General features: G+C 41.6%; 1 protein-coding gene across 3 annotated transcripts in view; it reads right to left on the reverse strand.

Moving 5' to 3' along the window:
* Positions 1-17,549, reverse strand: part of si:ch211-269e2.1 (cohesin subunit SA-2) — a 51,323-nt gene that overhangs the window by 18,771 nt on the left and 15,003 nt on the right. For all 3 annotated transcript variants that reach the window (XM_082966933.1, XM_014163828.3, XM_014163829.3), the window contains exons 11-17: positions 17,103-17,226; positions 16,567-16,665; positions 12,658-12,737; positions 12,019-12,126; positions 11,785-11,905; positions 11,582-11,699; positions 9,804-9,907 (exon numbers count right to left, since the gene is read on the reverse strand). In XM_082966933.1, the coding sequence (XP_082823059.1) occupies positions 9,804-9,907; positions 11,582-11,699; positions 11,785-11,905; positions 12,019-12,126; positions 12,658-12,737; positions 16,567-16,665; positions 17,103-17,226 (754 nt within the window). The remainder of the gene's footprint in view (positions 1-9,803; positions 9,908-11,581; positions 11,700-11,784; positions 11,906-12,018; positions 12,127-12,657; positions 12,738-16,566; positions 16,666-17,102; positions 17,227-17,549) is intronic.

Genomic DNA, 17,549 nt, shown 5'->3' on the forward strand with positions numbered 1-17,549 from the left:
TGAGATGTGAATACCAAGTAGGTCTACTTCACCAGCCACCAATTTTATTGGTAAACTACAAGGTAGTGTAAACACTGTCTTTTAACGATCCAATATGTAATCTGGTGCACTTGTCATAATTAGGTTTTAGTCTAGAGGCTAGAAAAGTGATCAAGATCTTCAATGAGACTGCGCAAGGATACAGATTCCAGACAAGAAAAAAAAACGTATCAGTCATCGGCATACATTGACACTTGTTTTTATCCCCTGGATTTCTAACACCTTGATGTTCTTGTTGGATCTAATTTTAATAGCTAGCATTTCAATGGCAATAATAAATAGATATGGAGACAACGGACAGCCTTGTTTTACTCCTTTTAAAAGCTCAATACTTTGAGAAGTAACCATTAATTTAACATTTTATATCAGGGGTTGCTGTACATAACTTTAACCCATTGTATAAGAGATTCACCGAAATTAAAGTAATCCATGCATTTATATATACACCGTAAATTCCGGACTATAAGCCGCAACTTTTCCCACGCTTTGAACTTCGCGACTTAAACAATGACGCGGCTAATATATGGATTTTTCCGCTTTCAAATTTGTGGGTCCTGACAGTGTGGGGCATTGTCAAAAAAATTGAAAGGCTGGACTGATGCGTGTTGAAGAGGGCTCAGCGGGGGATTTGCCTCCGGATGAAAGTGACGAGAGCGACAATAAAAACGATCCAATATCGGATGAAGCAATTCTGAGGCTATTCAACTCCGACACCGAAGGAGATGGTTTCAGTGCACAGAAGGAGGAAGATAGTGACCAATGACTTTCTTGGTAGGCTACTGTTTACTGCTCATTTTTTATTTTTTGTTACAAGCCGTGTTTCATTAAAGCCCATTTATTTTTGTTACAAGCCGTGTTTCGTTAAAGCCTATTTATTTTTGTTACAAGCCGTGCTTCGTTAAAGCCTGTGTAAAGTTCATTTGTTTCAATGTACCGGTAGGCACCTGCGGCTTATAGACATGTGCGGCTTATTTATCCTGTTAGGGCTAGGGGGCAGTATTGACACGGCTGGATAAAAAACATACCCGATTTAATCTGGTTACCACTCCTACCCAGTAACTAGAATATGCATATACTTATTACATATGGATAGAAAACACCCTAAAGTTTCTAAAACTGTTTGAATGGTGTCTGTGAGTATAACAGAACTGAAATGGCAGGTCAAAACCTGAGAGATTCCTTTACAGGAAGTGGCCTGTCTGACCATTTCTTGAACTTCTTTTCCATCTCTATCTTTTACTAAGGATCTCTGCTCTAACGTGACACTTCCTACGTCGTCCATAGGCGCTCAGAGCCCGGGAAAAACCTGAATGTCGTCATCCCAGCCCCAGGCTGAAACACATTATCGCCTTTCTCAAGTGGCCGATCAAGGGACTCTGGGCTTAGGCACGTGACCTGACCGCCCCCGCCTTTGTGATTTTTTTCCTCTGTTTGCCGAAAAGGAGATTCCCGGTCGGAATATTAGCGCTTTTCTACGAGAAAAATGGCATAAAAATGGATTTTAAACAGCGGTTGACATGCTTCGAAGTACGGTAATGGAATATTTAGAATTTTTTTGTCACGAATTGCGCCATGCGTGCGACCCTTCTTTACCATTTCGGATAGTGTCTGGAACGCACGAACAAAACGCCGCTATTCGGATATAACGATGGATTATTTTGGACCAAACCAACATTTGTTATTGAAGTAGCAGTCCTGGGAGTGCATTCTGACGAAGACAACAAAAGGTAATCAAACCTTTATAATAGTAAATATGATTATGGTGAGTGCTAAACTTGCCGGGTGTCTAAATAGCTAGCCCGTGATGCCTGGGCTATGTACTTAGAATATTGCAAAATGTGCTTTCACCAAAAAGCTATTTTAAAATCGGACATATCGAGTGCATAGAGGAGGTCTGTATCTATAATTCTTAAAATAATTGTTATGCTTTTTGTGAACGTTTATCGTGAGTAATTTAGTAAAATGTTAGCGAATTCCCCGGAAGTTTGCGGGGGGTATGCTAGTTCTGAACGTCACATGCTAATGTAAAAAGCTGGTTTTTGATATAAATATGAACTTGATTGAACAAAACATGCATGTATTGTATAACATAATGTCCTAGGGTTGTCATCTGATGAAGATCATCAAAGGTGAGTGCTGCATTTAGCTGTCTTCTGGGTTTTTGTGACATTATATGCTAGCTTGAAAAATGGGTGTCTGATTATTTCTGGCTTGGTACTCTGCTGACATAATCTAATGTTTTGCTTTCATTGTAAAGCCTTTTTGAAATCGGACAGTGTGGTTAGATTAACGAGAGTCTTGTCTATAGCTGTAAAATAGTCATATGTTTGAGAAATTGAAGTAATAGGATTTTTAAGGTTTTGAAAATCGCGCCACAGGCTTCAAGTGGCTGTTACGTAGGTGGGACGAATTCGTCCCGCCTAGCCCAGAGAGGTTAACCTGTTGGGGATAGGGGGCAGTATTTGCACGGTCGGATAAAAAAACATACCCGATTTAATCTGGTTACTACTCCTTCCCAGTAACTAGAATATGCATATAAGTATTGGCTTTGGATAGAAAACACCCTAAAGTTTCTAAAACTGTTTGAATGGTGTCTGTGAGTATAACATAACTCATATGGCAGGCAAAAACCTGAGAAGATTCCTTACAGGAAGTGGCCTGTCTGACCATTCCTTGAGCTTCTTGACTCTGTTTATTGAAGACTGAGGATCTTTGCTGTAACGTGACACTTCCTACGGCTCCCATAGGCTCTCAGAAGGCGGGAAAAAGCTGAATGATGTAATTCCAGCCCCAGGCTGAAACACATTAGCACTTTTGGCAAGTGCTCTATCAGAGGACAATGGGCTGAGGCGCGTGCACGAGTCGACCCCATGTTTTTATTTTCTATCGTCTTTGAACCTAAACACAGATTCCCGGTCGGAATATTATCGCTTTTTTTAACGAGAAAAATGGCATAAAAATTGATTTTAAACAGCGGTTGACATACTTCGAAGTACGGTAATGGAATATTTACAATTTTTTTGTCATGAAATGCGTCGTGCGCGTCACCCTTCTTTACCATTCGGATAGTGTCTTGAACGCACGAACAAAACAGAGAATATTTGAACATAACTATGGATTATTTTGAACCAAACCAACAGTTGTTATTGAAGTAGAAGTCCTGGGAGTGCATTCTGATGAAGACAGCAAAGGTAATAACATTTTTCTTATAGTAAATCTGATTTTGGTAAGTGCTAAACTTGGTGGGTGTCCAAATAGCTAGCCCTGTGATGCCGGGCTATCTACTGAGAATATTGCAAAATGTGCTTTCACCGAAAAGCTATTTTAAAAATCGGACATAGCGAGTGCATAGAGGAGTTCTGTATCTATAATTCTTAAAATAATTATGTTTTTTGTGAACGTTTATCGTGAGTAATTTAGTAAATTCACCGGAAGTTTGCGGGGGGTATGCTAGTTCTGAACGTCACATGCTGGTTTTTGATATAAATATGAACTTGATTGAACAAAACATGCATGTATTGTATAACATAATGTCCTAGGGTTGTCATCTGATGAAGATCAAAGGTTAGTGCTGCATTTAGCTGTGGTTTGGGTTTATGTCACATTATATGCTAGCTTGAAAAATGGGTGTCTGATTATTTCTGGCTGGGTACTCTGCTGACATAATCTAATGTTTTGCTTTCGATGTAAAGCCTTTTTGAAATCGGACAGTGTGGTTAGATTAACGAGAGTCTTGTCTTTAAAATGGTGTAAAATAGTCATATGTTTGAGAAATTGAAGTAATAGCATTTCTAAGGTATTTGAATAACGCGCCACAGGATTCAACTGGCTGTTGAGTAGGTGGGACGCATTCGTCCCGCCGACCCTAGAGAGGTTAAACAGCTTGGAAAATTCCAGAAAATGATGTCATGGCTTTAGAAGCTTCTGATGTGCTAATTGACATCATTTGAGTCAATTGGAAATGTACCTGTGGATGTATTTCAAGGCCTACCTTCAAACTCAGTGCCTCTTTGCTTGACATCATGGGAAAATCAAAAGAAATCAGCCAAGACCTCAGAAAAAAACAATTGTAAACCTCCACAAGTCTGGTTCCTCCTTGGGAGCAATTTCCAAACGCCTGAAGGTACCGCGTTCATCTGTACAAACAATAGTACTCAAGTATAAACACAATGGGATCACGCAGCCGACATACTGCTCAGGAAGGAGACGCGTTCTTTCTCCTAGAGATGAACATACTTTAGTGCCAAAAAGTGCAAATCAATCCCATAACAACAGAAAAGGACCTTGTGAAGATGCTGGAGGAAACGGGTACAAAAGTATCTATATCGACATAACCTGAAAGGCCACTCAGCAAGGAAGAAGCCACTGCTCCAAAACCGCCATAAAAAAGCCAGACTATGGTTTGCAACTGCACATCGGGACAAAGACTTTTTGGAGGAATGTCCTCTGGTCTGATGAAACAAAAATAGAACTGTTTGTCCATAATGACCATCGTTATGTTTGGAAGCCAAAGAACACCATCCCAACCGTGAAGCACGAGGGTGGCAGCATGATGTTGTGGGGGTGCTTTGCTGCAGGAGGGACTGGTGCACTTCACAAAATAGATGGCTTCATCAGGAAGGAAAATTATGTGGATATATTGAAGCAACATTTCAAGACACCAGTCAGTAAATTAAAGCTTGGTCGCAAATGGGTCTTCAAAATGGACAATGACCCCAAGCATACTTCCAAAGTTGTGGTAAAATGGCTTAAGGACAACAAAGTCAAGGTATTGGAGTGGCCATCACAAAACCCTGACCTCAAACCTGGGCAGAACTGAAAAAGCGTTTGTGAGCAAGGAGGCCTACAAACCTGACTCAGTTACACCAGCTCTGTCAGGAGGAATGGGCCAGAATTCAACCAACTTATTGTGGGAAGCTTGTGGAAGGCTACCCGAAACGTTTGACCCAAGTTAAATTTAAAGGCAATGCTACCAAATACACTCAATTAGTATGGAAACTTCTGACCCACTGGGAATGTGATGAAATAAATAACAGCTGAAATTTGTAAGTCGCTCTGGATAAGAGCATCTGCTAAATGACTTAAATGTAAATGAAATAAATCAATCATTCTCTCTACTATTATTCTGACATTTCAAATTCTTAATAAAGTGGTTTTACTAGGATTAAATGTCAGGAATTGTGAAAAACTGAGTTTAAATGTATTTGGCTTAGATGTATGTAAACTTCAACCGTGTGTGTGTGTGTGTGTGTGTGTGTATATATATATATATATATATATATACACAGTAACGGTTTAGACATTAATGGCTGTGTGTTGTGTTATTTTGAGGGGACAGCAAATGTACACTGTTATAAAAGCTGTACACTCACTACTTTACATTGTAGCAAAGTGTCATTTCTTCAGTGTTGTCACATGAAAAGATATACTCAAATATTTACACAAATGTGAGGGGTGTAATCACTTTTGTGAGATACTGTATATACAGTGGGGAGAACAAGTATTTGATACACTGCCGATTTTGCAGGTTTTCCTACTTACAAAGCATGTAGAGGTCTGTAATTTTTATCATAGGTACACTTCAACTGTGAGAGACGGAATCTAAAACAAAAATCCAGAAAATCACATTGTATGATTTTTAAGTAATTCATTTGCATTTTATTGCGTGACATAAGTATTTCATACATCAGAAAAGCAGAACTTAATATTTGGTACAGAAACCTTTGTTTGCAATTACAGAGATCATACATTTCCTGAAGTTCTTGACCAGGTTTGCACACACTGCAGCAGGGATTTTGGCCCACTCCTCCATACAGACCTTCTGCAGATCCTTCAGGTTTCAGGGCTGTCGCTGGGCAATACGGACTTTCAGCTCCCTCCAAAGATTTTCTATTGGGTTCAGGTCTTGAGACTGGCTAGGCCACTCCAGGACCTTGAGATGCTTCTTACGGAGCCACTCCTTAGTTGCCCTGGCTGTGTGTTTTGGGTCGTTGTCATGCTGGAAGACCCAGCCACGACCCATCTTCAATGCTCTTACTGAGGGAAGGAGGTTGTTGGCCAAGATCTCGTGATACATGGCCCCATCCATCCTCCCCTCAATACGGTGCAGTCGTCCTGTCCCCTTTTCAGAAAAGCATCCGAAAGAATGATGTTTCCACCTCCATGCTTCACGGTTGGGATGGTGTTCTTGGGGTTGTACTCATCCTTCTTCTTCCTCCAAACACGGCGAGTGGAGTTTAGACCAAAAAGCTCTGTTTTTGTCTCATCAGACCACATGACCTTCTCCCATTCCTCCTCTGGATCATCCAGATGGTCATTGGAAAACTTCAGACGGGCCTGGACATGCGCTGGCTTGAGCAAGGGGACCTTGCGTGCGCTTCAGGATTTTAATCCATGACGGCGTAGTGTGTTACTAATGTTTTTTTTTTTGAGACTGTGGTCCCAGCTCTCTTTAAGGTCATTGACCAGGTCCTGCCGTGTAGTTCTGGGCTGATCCCTCACCTTCCTCTTGATCATTGATGCCCCACGAGGTGAGATCTTGCATGGAGCCCGACCGAGGGTGACTGACCGTCATCTTGAACTTCTTCCATTTTCTAATAATTGCGCCAACAGTTGTTGCCTTCTCACCAAGCTGCTTGCCTATTGTCCTGTAGCCCATCCCAGCCTTGTGCAGGTCTACAATTGTATCCCTGATGTCCTTACACAGCTCTCTGGTCTTGGCCATTGTGGAGAGGTTGGAGTCTGTTTGATTGAGTGTGTGAACAGGTATCTTTTATACAGGTAACGAGTTCAAACAGGTGCAGTTAATACAGGTAATGAGTGGAGAACAGGAGGGCATCTTAAAGAAAAACTAACAGGTCTGTGAGAGCCGGAATTCTTACTGGTTGGTAGGTGATCAAATACTTATGTCATGCAATAAAATGCAAATTAATTACTTAAAAATCATACAATGTGATTTTCTGGATTTTTGTTTTAGATTCCATCTCTCACAGTTGAAGTGTACCTATGATAAAAATTACAGACCTCTACATGCTGTGTAAGTCGGAAAACCTACAAAATCGGCAGTGTATCAAGTACTTGTTCTTTATGTCCAGACCAGTTCTTTATGTCCATTACATGTAAGAAATATTTCATATAGTCCTCATTATATCCTGTTTTATACTGACAAAAAAAGGAAAAAGGAACATAGATGCTAATGACTGCCAGTAAAAATGTGTTTCAGGTATTCCTTTAAGGGTAGTGTGATGCCTAAGTTTAACTTAGAATCGACTCGGACATAGCCATGGCACGATAGCCAAGAATACATGTACCACTAAAAATCCAGAGCGAGTAAACCTGTAAAACCAACCCTCTCTCCAACCACACACATTGTGTTTTTATTCCAGGGTCGTTTTACACCTAGACCTATATCATTAGGATCAAGAATACAAAAGGTAGCGTAAATAACTTATATAGAAATATATAATATCCCTCTCGCTTAGAGAAGTGCTTCCATAAGACAGTTATTGTGTTGGTTCTACCGCTAACTTTAATCTGTTTATCCCAGTGTTAAACAGCCCCACACACACACACACACACACACACACACACACACACACACACACTAAAGTCAACAACCCTGTTGACAATACATAATCCATTTGCCGGTGTGTATCGGAACAATAACATGTCCTTTACATTTTTAATATTGAGATACATTTGTTAAATGTAAAAACATAATGACACCAATTATTTTCGGATCGTATAGGCCTACTCCAATAGACAACCTAGGCAGGTTTTTAAATATTTAATCCTTTATCCTAGATTTTAAATATATTTGCCATTGCAATCAGTACAATATAAAATCATGTAAGCCTTGAATTTTAAGTGATACTCATTCTTGAATATCATTCCAGAAAGGATTTGTAAGAGAACAATAAAACGAGAGTTGTGTTACATAAATGTATTTCTGTTCAACGAAAAATGCCAAAATATATAAAAACGTCCCTTTTTCACGACCCTGTCTTTCAAAGATAATTAGTAAAAATCCAAATAACTCCACAGATCTTAATTGTAAAGGGTTTAAACACTGTTTCCCATGCTTGTTCAATGAACCATAAACAATGAATGTACATGCACCTGTGGAACGGTAGCTAACAGCTTACAGACGGTAGGCAATTAAGGTCACAGTTATGAAAACTTAGGACACTAAAGAGGCCTTTCTACTGACTCTGAAAAACACCAAAAGAAAGATGCCAAGGGTCCCTGCTCATCTGCGTAAACATGCCTTAGGCATGCTCCAAGGAGGCATGAGGACTGCAGATGTGGCCAGGGCAATAAATTGCAATGTCCGTACTGTGACACACCTAAGACATCGCTACAGGGAGACAGGATGGACAGCTGATCATCCTCGCAGTGGCAGACCACGTGTAACACCTGCACAGGATCGTTACATCCCAACATCACACTTGCGGGATAGGTACAGGATGGCAACAACAACTGCCCGAGTTACACCAGGAATGCACAATCCCTCCATCAGTGCTCAGACTGTCCGCAATAGGCTGAGAAAGGCTGGACTGAGGGCTTGTAGGCCTGTTGTAAGGCAGGTCCTCACCGGCACCAACGTCGCCTATCGGCACAAACCCACCGTCGCTGGACTAGACAGGACTGGCGAGCAAAATGTGTTCTTCACTGACGAGTAGTGGTTTTGTCTCACCAGGGGTGATGGTCGGATTTGCGTTTATCGTCAAAGGAATGAGCGTTACACCGAGGCCTGTACTCTGGAGCGGGATCGATTTGGAGGTGGAGGGTCCGTCATGGTCTGGGGCGGTGTGTCACAGCATCATCGACTGAGCTCGTTGTAATTACAGGCAATCTCAATGCTGTGTGTTACAGGGAAGACATCCTCCTCCCTCATGTGGTACCCTTCCTGCAGGCTCATCCTGACATGACCCTCCAGTATGACAATGCCACCAGCCATACTGCTCGTTCTGTGCATGATTTCCTGCAAAACAGGAATGTCAGTGTTCTGCCATGGCCAGCGAAGAGCCCGGATCTCAATCGCATTGAGCACGTCTAGGACCTGTTGGATCGGAGGGTGAGGGCTAGGGCCATTCCCCCCCAGAAATGTCCGGGAACTTGCAGGCGCCTTGGTGGAAGCGTGGGGTAACATCTCACATCAATAACTGGCAAATCTGGTGCAGTCCATGAGGAGGAGATACACTGCAGTACTTAATGCAGCTGGTGGCCACACCAGATACTGACTGTTATTTTGACCCCCCTTTGTTCAGGGACACATTATTCCATTTCTGTTAGTCACAGGTCTGTGGAACTTGTTCAGTTTATGTCTCAGTTGTTGAATCTTGTTATGTTCATACAAATATTTACACGTTAAGTTTGCTGAAAATAAATGCAGTTGACAGTGATCAGACGTTTCTTTTTTTTGCTGAGTTTATATTTTAAGGCCAAAAACATAATCACAAGCAACAACTGGAGTTCAATCACAGATACAATTAAAAGCAGGGGTTTCATCCAACATTTACCTATCCATTCATGTGAAAGATGCATTTTCCAACAGGGCAGTACTACGCTGCGGTCTGATTCCCTAATCTTCTCCCCAAAGAGTGCACTTACTCAAAGCGTTAGGTTGGAGGTGTAATACATATGGTATACACTCTGTTACCAATCCAATGTTCTTAAATCCTTGTGGGGGAGTAAATGAGTCCATACATCAGGGAGAATGGATGATAATGGTAATTGCGCTTCAGCCTCTCCAACACACTGACCTTCTTGCATGTGCTCCTTCCCGCCAGCAGGGGTCCCTCTACTGCCTGACGCACTGATGCCACCAATAACTCTACAACCAGAGACTGCTCTTCAGCACTCAGATCTGAGGACACACACATCATATGATATGATGTACACATAGAAACAAACACACAAATGCATATTACAGGACAGACAGCTTTTGCACGATGCATACACCCTCTGGCGCTATTGCTCTGTCACTTAGCATAGGCTAGTTTAGCTTGGGTTTAGAACAAACATGAAACCGTTTGATAGTTTAGCGCTCAGTTGTGCGTTAGGTTAAACGTGATTGCACGTTAAAACTCCCTTTGAAGGCTAAACCGGAATTAACCAAGGAGAGAGCAATAGATCCCATTTATTCAAAACAGCACTATTCCCTGGCTTATATTCCATATTAGAGTGCCATTCTGGACACCATTCCTGGTTTTCCCAGTTCTAAATCAGATGCTGATGTCATGTGGCTCAGAGTGTGGGTGTAAGCAAACATACAGTCATTGGAGTACACACACATTGTTAAACATGTAGGCTTGAAAATCTAATTAAAATAAATGTATCACAATTACTTTTAGAAACACTTTTAGAAATGATTGTTTAATAACTAGGATAAGATGTCAATAAGTGTGTATATTTAAAAAAAAAATGAAATTATTAATTTACACAGTTTACAGGACAGGACTCTTATTATGAAGGATTCCAAAAAACAACGTGACCCGGAAATGCTTCAGATTCAAAACAAGAGGATGGCGGGGCAAGCGAAGCCTGGCAAAGATTTTGGACGAAGGGACGAGAGGTCGGAAATGGCGGTGAATAGTGCAGACGAAATGGAGAAAAAGTTAGTGAAGCAACAGCTGAATAGCCACAGCAAAACATACAATATCATAAGTCAAGCCAAGCTATTGTTTATAGGGGAAATATGAGCAAGATATTATTTTGCGGCAAACAACATTACAGTTGAAACTTAATTTAGCCAAAGAAAATGTCTCAACAGAATGAAACAAAACACTTATGAACTAGTTGAAAGTTTTGAACAGGCTATATTGCAGCAATTACCAACAAAAGGCTAGTGCCTACCGTACCCAACAAATGACATCAATAGGCTAATAATAATAATATTTATTTTACAACAGGCCTACTTGTAACCTAACTATATACAGAGCACACAATAAAAAAAAAAGACATATCATACTTAATTTAACCAACAAAAATGTCTCAACAGAATGAAACAAAACCCATTTTGTGTATTTCAATTGAGTTAGATGAATAAACATGCCTACAATAACAATGATATAAAATAAATTATAAATACAAAAATAAATAAAAGTTCAAAAATTACATCCTACCTGAATATCGAGTTGCACACAGTAGTCTGCATTTGGCAACACCAACATTGTTCTCAGACATTCCCCTTGTAGGCGTTTCACTATAGGCATACCACAGAGTTTCTAAACCATACTGTACTGTCTTTGGGCATACTCTTTTTCCTCAAATTTTCATTTATGTCAAGGAAAGATGCCTCCATCTTCGCAATCAACAGTTGCCAAGGCTCCTCTCTCACTTTCCTCAGCAGCAGGAGCAGGCATGCCAGGCAGCGCAAAAGGAGTGAGAGAATGGTGGTGTATGATAGGTAGCCAAATCTGGGATTTATTTTCTCCCGGACAATTGACCAACTACAATTTTATTTATCGGCTTTTCATTATAATTTTTGCGGCCGAAAGCCGGCAATTACCGGCTAGCGGAAACCCTGACACACACTGACCTGCATCCTGAGTGGAGGGGTCCTGTAGAAGTAACGAGGTAAGAGATGACCAGTCCTTCAGCATGGCACCAGCACAGTCCCACAGACTGTCCACCAGGTATACTACATGCTGATGGAGCTAGAAAGAGAATACACACATTCACAGTCCACCTGTGCAGATGTATAAACAGAATACATACCAACACACAGGCACTTTCTCTTACCTCACTGTCCTGGTAGAAGTGCAGCAGAGCCCTCACTCTGGCTGTCGTCAGCTGTGTGTGTGTGTCCTGCTCATTCGCCCCCTCTCTGAGGTCAGATGTCTGAGTAGGGGAGCTGAGCAGCCTGACAGCAGAGATGAGAATGTCACCAGTGACTCTGGCTCCCATTCACTTACTCTCACTATTATAGATACCCCAACTAATGTATATGGTCTATGGCCAACCCACTGCACTGACCGTGTGTAGAGCAGCTCTCCTGCGGTGGTAGCCAGAGGGCGATGTGAGGAGTATACCAACTGGAACAGCTGCTTATAGTCCTCTGGATTAATAACCTCATCAGCTGACCTGAGAGGTAGGGGAAGAGGGGGGTGGAAAGAGAAAGAAAAGGAAAGAGGGGGCGATGGCCAAAGAAAGATAGATGGCCAAAGAGAGAAGAAAGGGGAAGTTGATGAAGTATTTTAGAATGGATGTCATACTAACATCTTTATCCTCAAACTTTTGGTGATGTAGCAATACGAGAGCGCCTCCGACAATTCCCCGTGAAATGACCTGCTACAAACAAGCAGAGAATTGAACAGTCATTTTGACCGAGTGGCATGCATGATAATGTGTATCCAAGTCTCTGTGTTGTGGTGTCAAATTTCATATTCACTTTCACTAGACATTTGAGGATTTGAAAGCGTTCAGAAATAAACAGCGCAACTCAAAAGCATAAATTATAACCTAACAACAGAGGAGATTCTGGGCTCTCTCTGAATGTTCAGACAAACAGCAATGACCAAACCCAATAAATACCGTATATGTCTCTGGATAGTGTGTGTGTGTGTGTGTGTGTGTGTGTGTGTGTGTGAGAGTAAAAGAGAGACAAGGACTCACTGGGAGATGAGTGTGAGTAGTCTCAGGGTCTGTACTGCCACCTCGTGGTCCTTGTCCAGAGTCATAGAGATCATCCTGTCCTGTAGAGAGCAGATAGTAAAGAGTTAAAAGGGGCAATCTGCAGTTGAAATGATAACAGAGCCTCTGTTTTAGAATAAAGCTGACACACACACACACACACACAGTACCAGTCAAAAGTTTGGACACACCAAATCATTCCAGGGTTTCTCTTTATTTTGTCTATTTTCTACATTGTAGAATAGTGAAAACATCAACACTATGATATAACAGATATGAAATGTAGTAAACAAAATAGTGTTAAACAAATCAAAATATATTTTAGATTCTTCAAAGACGCCACCCTTAGCCTTGATGACAGCTTTGCACACCATTTGCATTGTCAACCAGCTTCATTTTATTTAACCAGGTCAGCCAGTTGAGAACAAATTCTCATTTACAACTGCGACCTGGCCAAGATAAAGCAAAGCAGTGCGACAAAAACAACAGAGTTACACAAACAAACGTACAGTCAATAACACAATAGACAAAAATCTATGTACAGTGTGTGCAAATGTAGAAGAGTAGGGAGGTAAGGCAATAAACAGGCCATATATTTTTTTTTTCACCTTTATTTAACCAGGTAAGCTAGTTGAGAACAAGTTCTCATTTACAACTGCGACCTGGCCAAGATAAAGCAAAGCGACACAAACAACACAGAGTTACACATGGAATAAACAAGCGTACAGTCAATAACACAATAGAATATATATATTTTTAAAGTCTATATACAGTGTGTGCAAATGGCGTGAGGAGGTAAGGCAATAAATAGGCCATAGTAGCGAAGTAATTACAATTTAGCAAATTAACACTGGAGTGATAGATGAGCAGATGATGTGCAAGTAGAAATACTGATGTGCAAAAGAGCAGAAAAGTAAATAAAAACAATATTGGGATAAGGTAGGTAAATCGGGTGGTCTATTTACAGATGGGCTATGTACAGCTGCAGTGATCAGTTAGCTGCTCAGATAGCTGATGTTTAAAGTTAGTGAGGGAAATATAAGTCTCCAGCTTCAGCGATTTTTGCAATTCGTTCCAGTCACTGGCAGCAGAGAACTGGAAGGCGGCCAAAGGGGATGTTGGCTTTGGGTATGACCAGTAAGATATACCTGCTGGAGCGCGTGCTATGGGTGGGTGTTGTTATCGTGACCAGTGAGCTGAGATAAGGTGGAGCTTTACCTAGCATAGACTTATAGATGATTTGGAGCCAGTGGGTCTGGCGACGAATATGTAGCGAGATCCAGCCGACTGGAGCATACAGGTCGCAGTGGTGGATGGTATAACGGACTTTGGTAACAAAACGGATGGCACTGTGATAGAATGCATCCAGTTTGCTGAGTAGAGTATTGGAAGCTATTTTGTAGATGACATCGCCGAAGTCGAGGATCGGTAGGATAGTCAGTTTTACTAGGGTAAGTTTGGTGGCGTGAGTGAAGGAAGCTTTGTTTCGAAATAGAAGGCCGATTCTAGATTTGATTTTGGATTGGAGATGTTTTATATGAGTCTGGAAGGAGAGTTTACAGTCTAGCCAGACACCTAGGTATTTGTAGTTGTCCACATATTCTAGGTCAGAACTGTCCAGAGTAGTGATGCTAGTCGGGCGGGGGCAGAGAACGGTTGAAAAGCATGCGTTTGGTTTTTACTAGCGTTTAAGAGCAGTTGGAGGCCATGGAAGGAGTGTTGTATGGCATTGAAGCTCGTTTGGAGGTTAGTTAACAGTGTCCAAAGAAGGGCCAGATGTATAGAGAATGGTGTCGTCTGCGTAGAGGTGGATCAGAGAATCACCAGCAGCAAGAGCGACAACATTGATATATACAGAGAAAAGAGTCGGCCCGAGAATTGAACTCTGTGGCACCCCCATAGAGACTGCCAGAGGTCCAGACAACAGGCCCTCCAATTTGACACACTGAACTCTATCTGAGAAGTAGTTGGTGAACAAGGCGAGGCAGTCATTAGAGAAACCAAGGCTATTGAGTCTGCCGATAAGAATGCGGTGATTAACAGAGTCGAAAGCCTTGGCCAGGTCGATGAAGACGGCTGCACATTTACATTACATTTAAGTCATTTAGCAGACGCTCCTATCCAGAGCGACTTACAAACTGGTGGATTCACCTTATGATATCCAGTGGAACAACCACTTTACAATAGTGCATCTAAATCTTTTGAGGGGGGGGGGGGGGTTAGAAGGATTACTTTATCCTATCCTAGGTATTCCTTAAAGAGGTGGGGTTTCAGGTGTCTCCGGAAGGTGGTGATTGACTCCGCTGTCCTGGCGTCGTGAGGGAACTTGTTCCACCATTGGGGTGCCAGAGCAGCGAACAGTTTTGACTGGGCTGAGCGGGAACTGTGCTTCCTCAGAGGTAGGGAGGCGAGCAGGCCAGAGGTGGATGAACGCAGTGCCCTTGTTTGGGTGTAGGGCCTGATCAGAGCCTGAAGGTACGGAGGTGCCGTTCCCCTCACAGCTCCGTAGGCAAGCACCATGGTCTTGTAGCGGATGCACAGTACTGTCTTTTATTAATGGCGGTTATGATATCGTTTAAGACCTTGAGCATGGCTGAGGTGCACCCATGACCAGCTCAGAAACCAGATTGCATAGTGGAGAAGGTACGGTGGGATTCAAAATGGTCGGTGATCTGTTTGTTAACTTGCCTTTCGATTACAGGCTAGAAACAAATAACTTTTGCCTTCCCAGCGCTGCTGAATAAAGTGCTGAATTTGGCATCAACAGCCACTCCATATTTTTTATTTTCATTTAACCAGGCAAGTCAGTTAAGAACAAATTCTTATTTACAATGACGGCCTAGGACCAGTGGGTTAACTGCCTTGTTCAGGGGCAGAACGACAGATTTTTACCTTGTCAGCTCGGGGATTCGATCTTGCAACCGTTCGGTTACTAGTCGCCACAACTTTCTTCTGAAACTCGTCAGTCTACTCTTGTTCTGAGAAATGAAGGCTATTCCATGCGAGAAATTGCCAAGAAACTGAAGATCTTGTACAAACGGTGTGTACTACTCCCTTCACAGAACAGCGCAAACTTGTAAGAGATCTTCAGTTTCTTGGAAATTTCTCGCATGGAATAGCCTTCATTTCTCAGAACAAGAATAGACTGACGAGTTTTATAAAAGTTAGTTATTTGTTTCTGGCCATTTGAGCCTGTAATCGACCCACAAATGCTGATGCTCCAGATACACAACTAGTCTAAAGAAGGCCAGTTTTACATTTTAGTCATTTAGTAGATGCTCTTATCCAGAGCGACTTACAGTAGTGAATGCATACATTTCATTATTATATATTTTTTTCTTCGTACTGGTCCCCCGTGGGAATCAAACCCACAACCCTGGCGTTGCAAACACCATGCTCTACCAACTGAGCCACACAGGCTTCTTTGATCAGAACAACAGTTTTCAGCTGTGCTAACATAATTGCAAAAGAGTTTAATGATCAATTATCCTTTTAAAATGATAAACTTGGATTAGCTAACACAACTTGCCATTGGAACACAGGAGTGATGCCTATGTCAATATTCCATAAAGAAAATTTGCCGTTTCCAGCTACAATGGTCATTTACAACATTAACAAAGAATTTCTGATCAATTTTATGTTATTTTAATGGACAAAAACATTGCTTTTCTTTAAAAAAACAAGGAAATGTCTAAGTGACCCCAAACTTTTGAACGGTGGTGTGAATTACATGTATTTAAATCATAAAATGTATGTAGCAACAGCGGATTGCCCATTTAACACGCATGCATCTACCCACACAAAAACACAGGCAAACACGCACATACACACACATACTGGGTCGTGTGCAGGCACATGTACTGTACCCACATATACACACACACACTGTACCTTGAAGCGGCTGTTGAAGAGGTCTAGTTTGGGCAGGAGGAGCGGGTCTCCATACAGACCCTGTAGCCCCAACACACACTTCAGACGCACGTCAGGTAGCTAGGGGGAGGGGGAAGAGTGTGTGTACAGTTTAAAATGGTGTTTATGTGTAACAGAGTGAATTCTGTCCCTGTCCTCCTCAACCAGGACATGATCCCAGCATCCTCTGCACAATACATCATCACTTGAAGCAAACTGCAAACTAAGAATCTATCCTGTCACACCTTGAGTGACAGTTAACTTTAGAGCTCAGGGAGAATGACATCAGCTAACATCTTGCAACATATGGTTAGATTCTGCAATTGTGACAACAAAATAATGTGTTCTAACGAGAAAAGAAATGACAACAGGATACACTGACTTAAAACTTCAACAAGCATTTTGGTTTCTGCAAGTAAAGATGGTTAAGCTAAAAGTTAATTAACCAAGACACCTAACTAAATGTGTCTTTGTGCAGGCTACATGTTTTTGTTGTGGTGGTGGTTGTTGTTGCTTACCTTGTCATGCATCATCCAGCCCATGTATTTGAGGTAGCTATCAGTCAGAAACACTGGACTGTAAAGTTTCATCCATACAGCCAGCTCTTCCATACACATGGACCGGATCTCTGGGAGCACATCCCTACAGAGGACAAAATGTAAACAATTACATTTATTACAAGTACAGTACCAGTCAAAAGTTGACACCTAGAATGCCAAGAGTGTGCAATGCTGTCATCAAGGCAAAGGGTGGCTACTTTAAAGAATCTCACTTGTATGATTACTACAAGTTTCCATATGTGTTATTTTATAGTTTTGATGTCTTCACTCTTGTTCTACAATGTATAAAATAGTAAAAAATAAAGAAAAACCCTGGAATGAGTAGGTGTGTCCAAACTTACTGTAGGAGTAATACAGTACATGCCAATACTTTCCAAAAACATTTCAATAGTCTACTTCAACTGT

Source organism: Salmo salar, chromosome 21 (assembly GCF_965601325.2).
Source record: "Salmo salar chromosome 21, fSalSal1, whole genome shotgun sequence".
Taxonomy (NCBI): domain Eukaryota; kingdom Metazoa; phylum Chordata; class Actinopteri; order Salmoniformes; family Salmonidae; genus Salmo; species Salmo salar.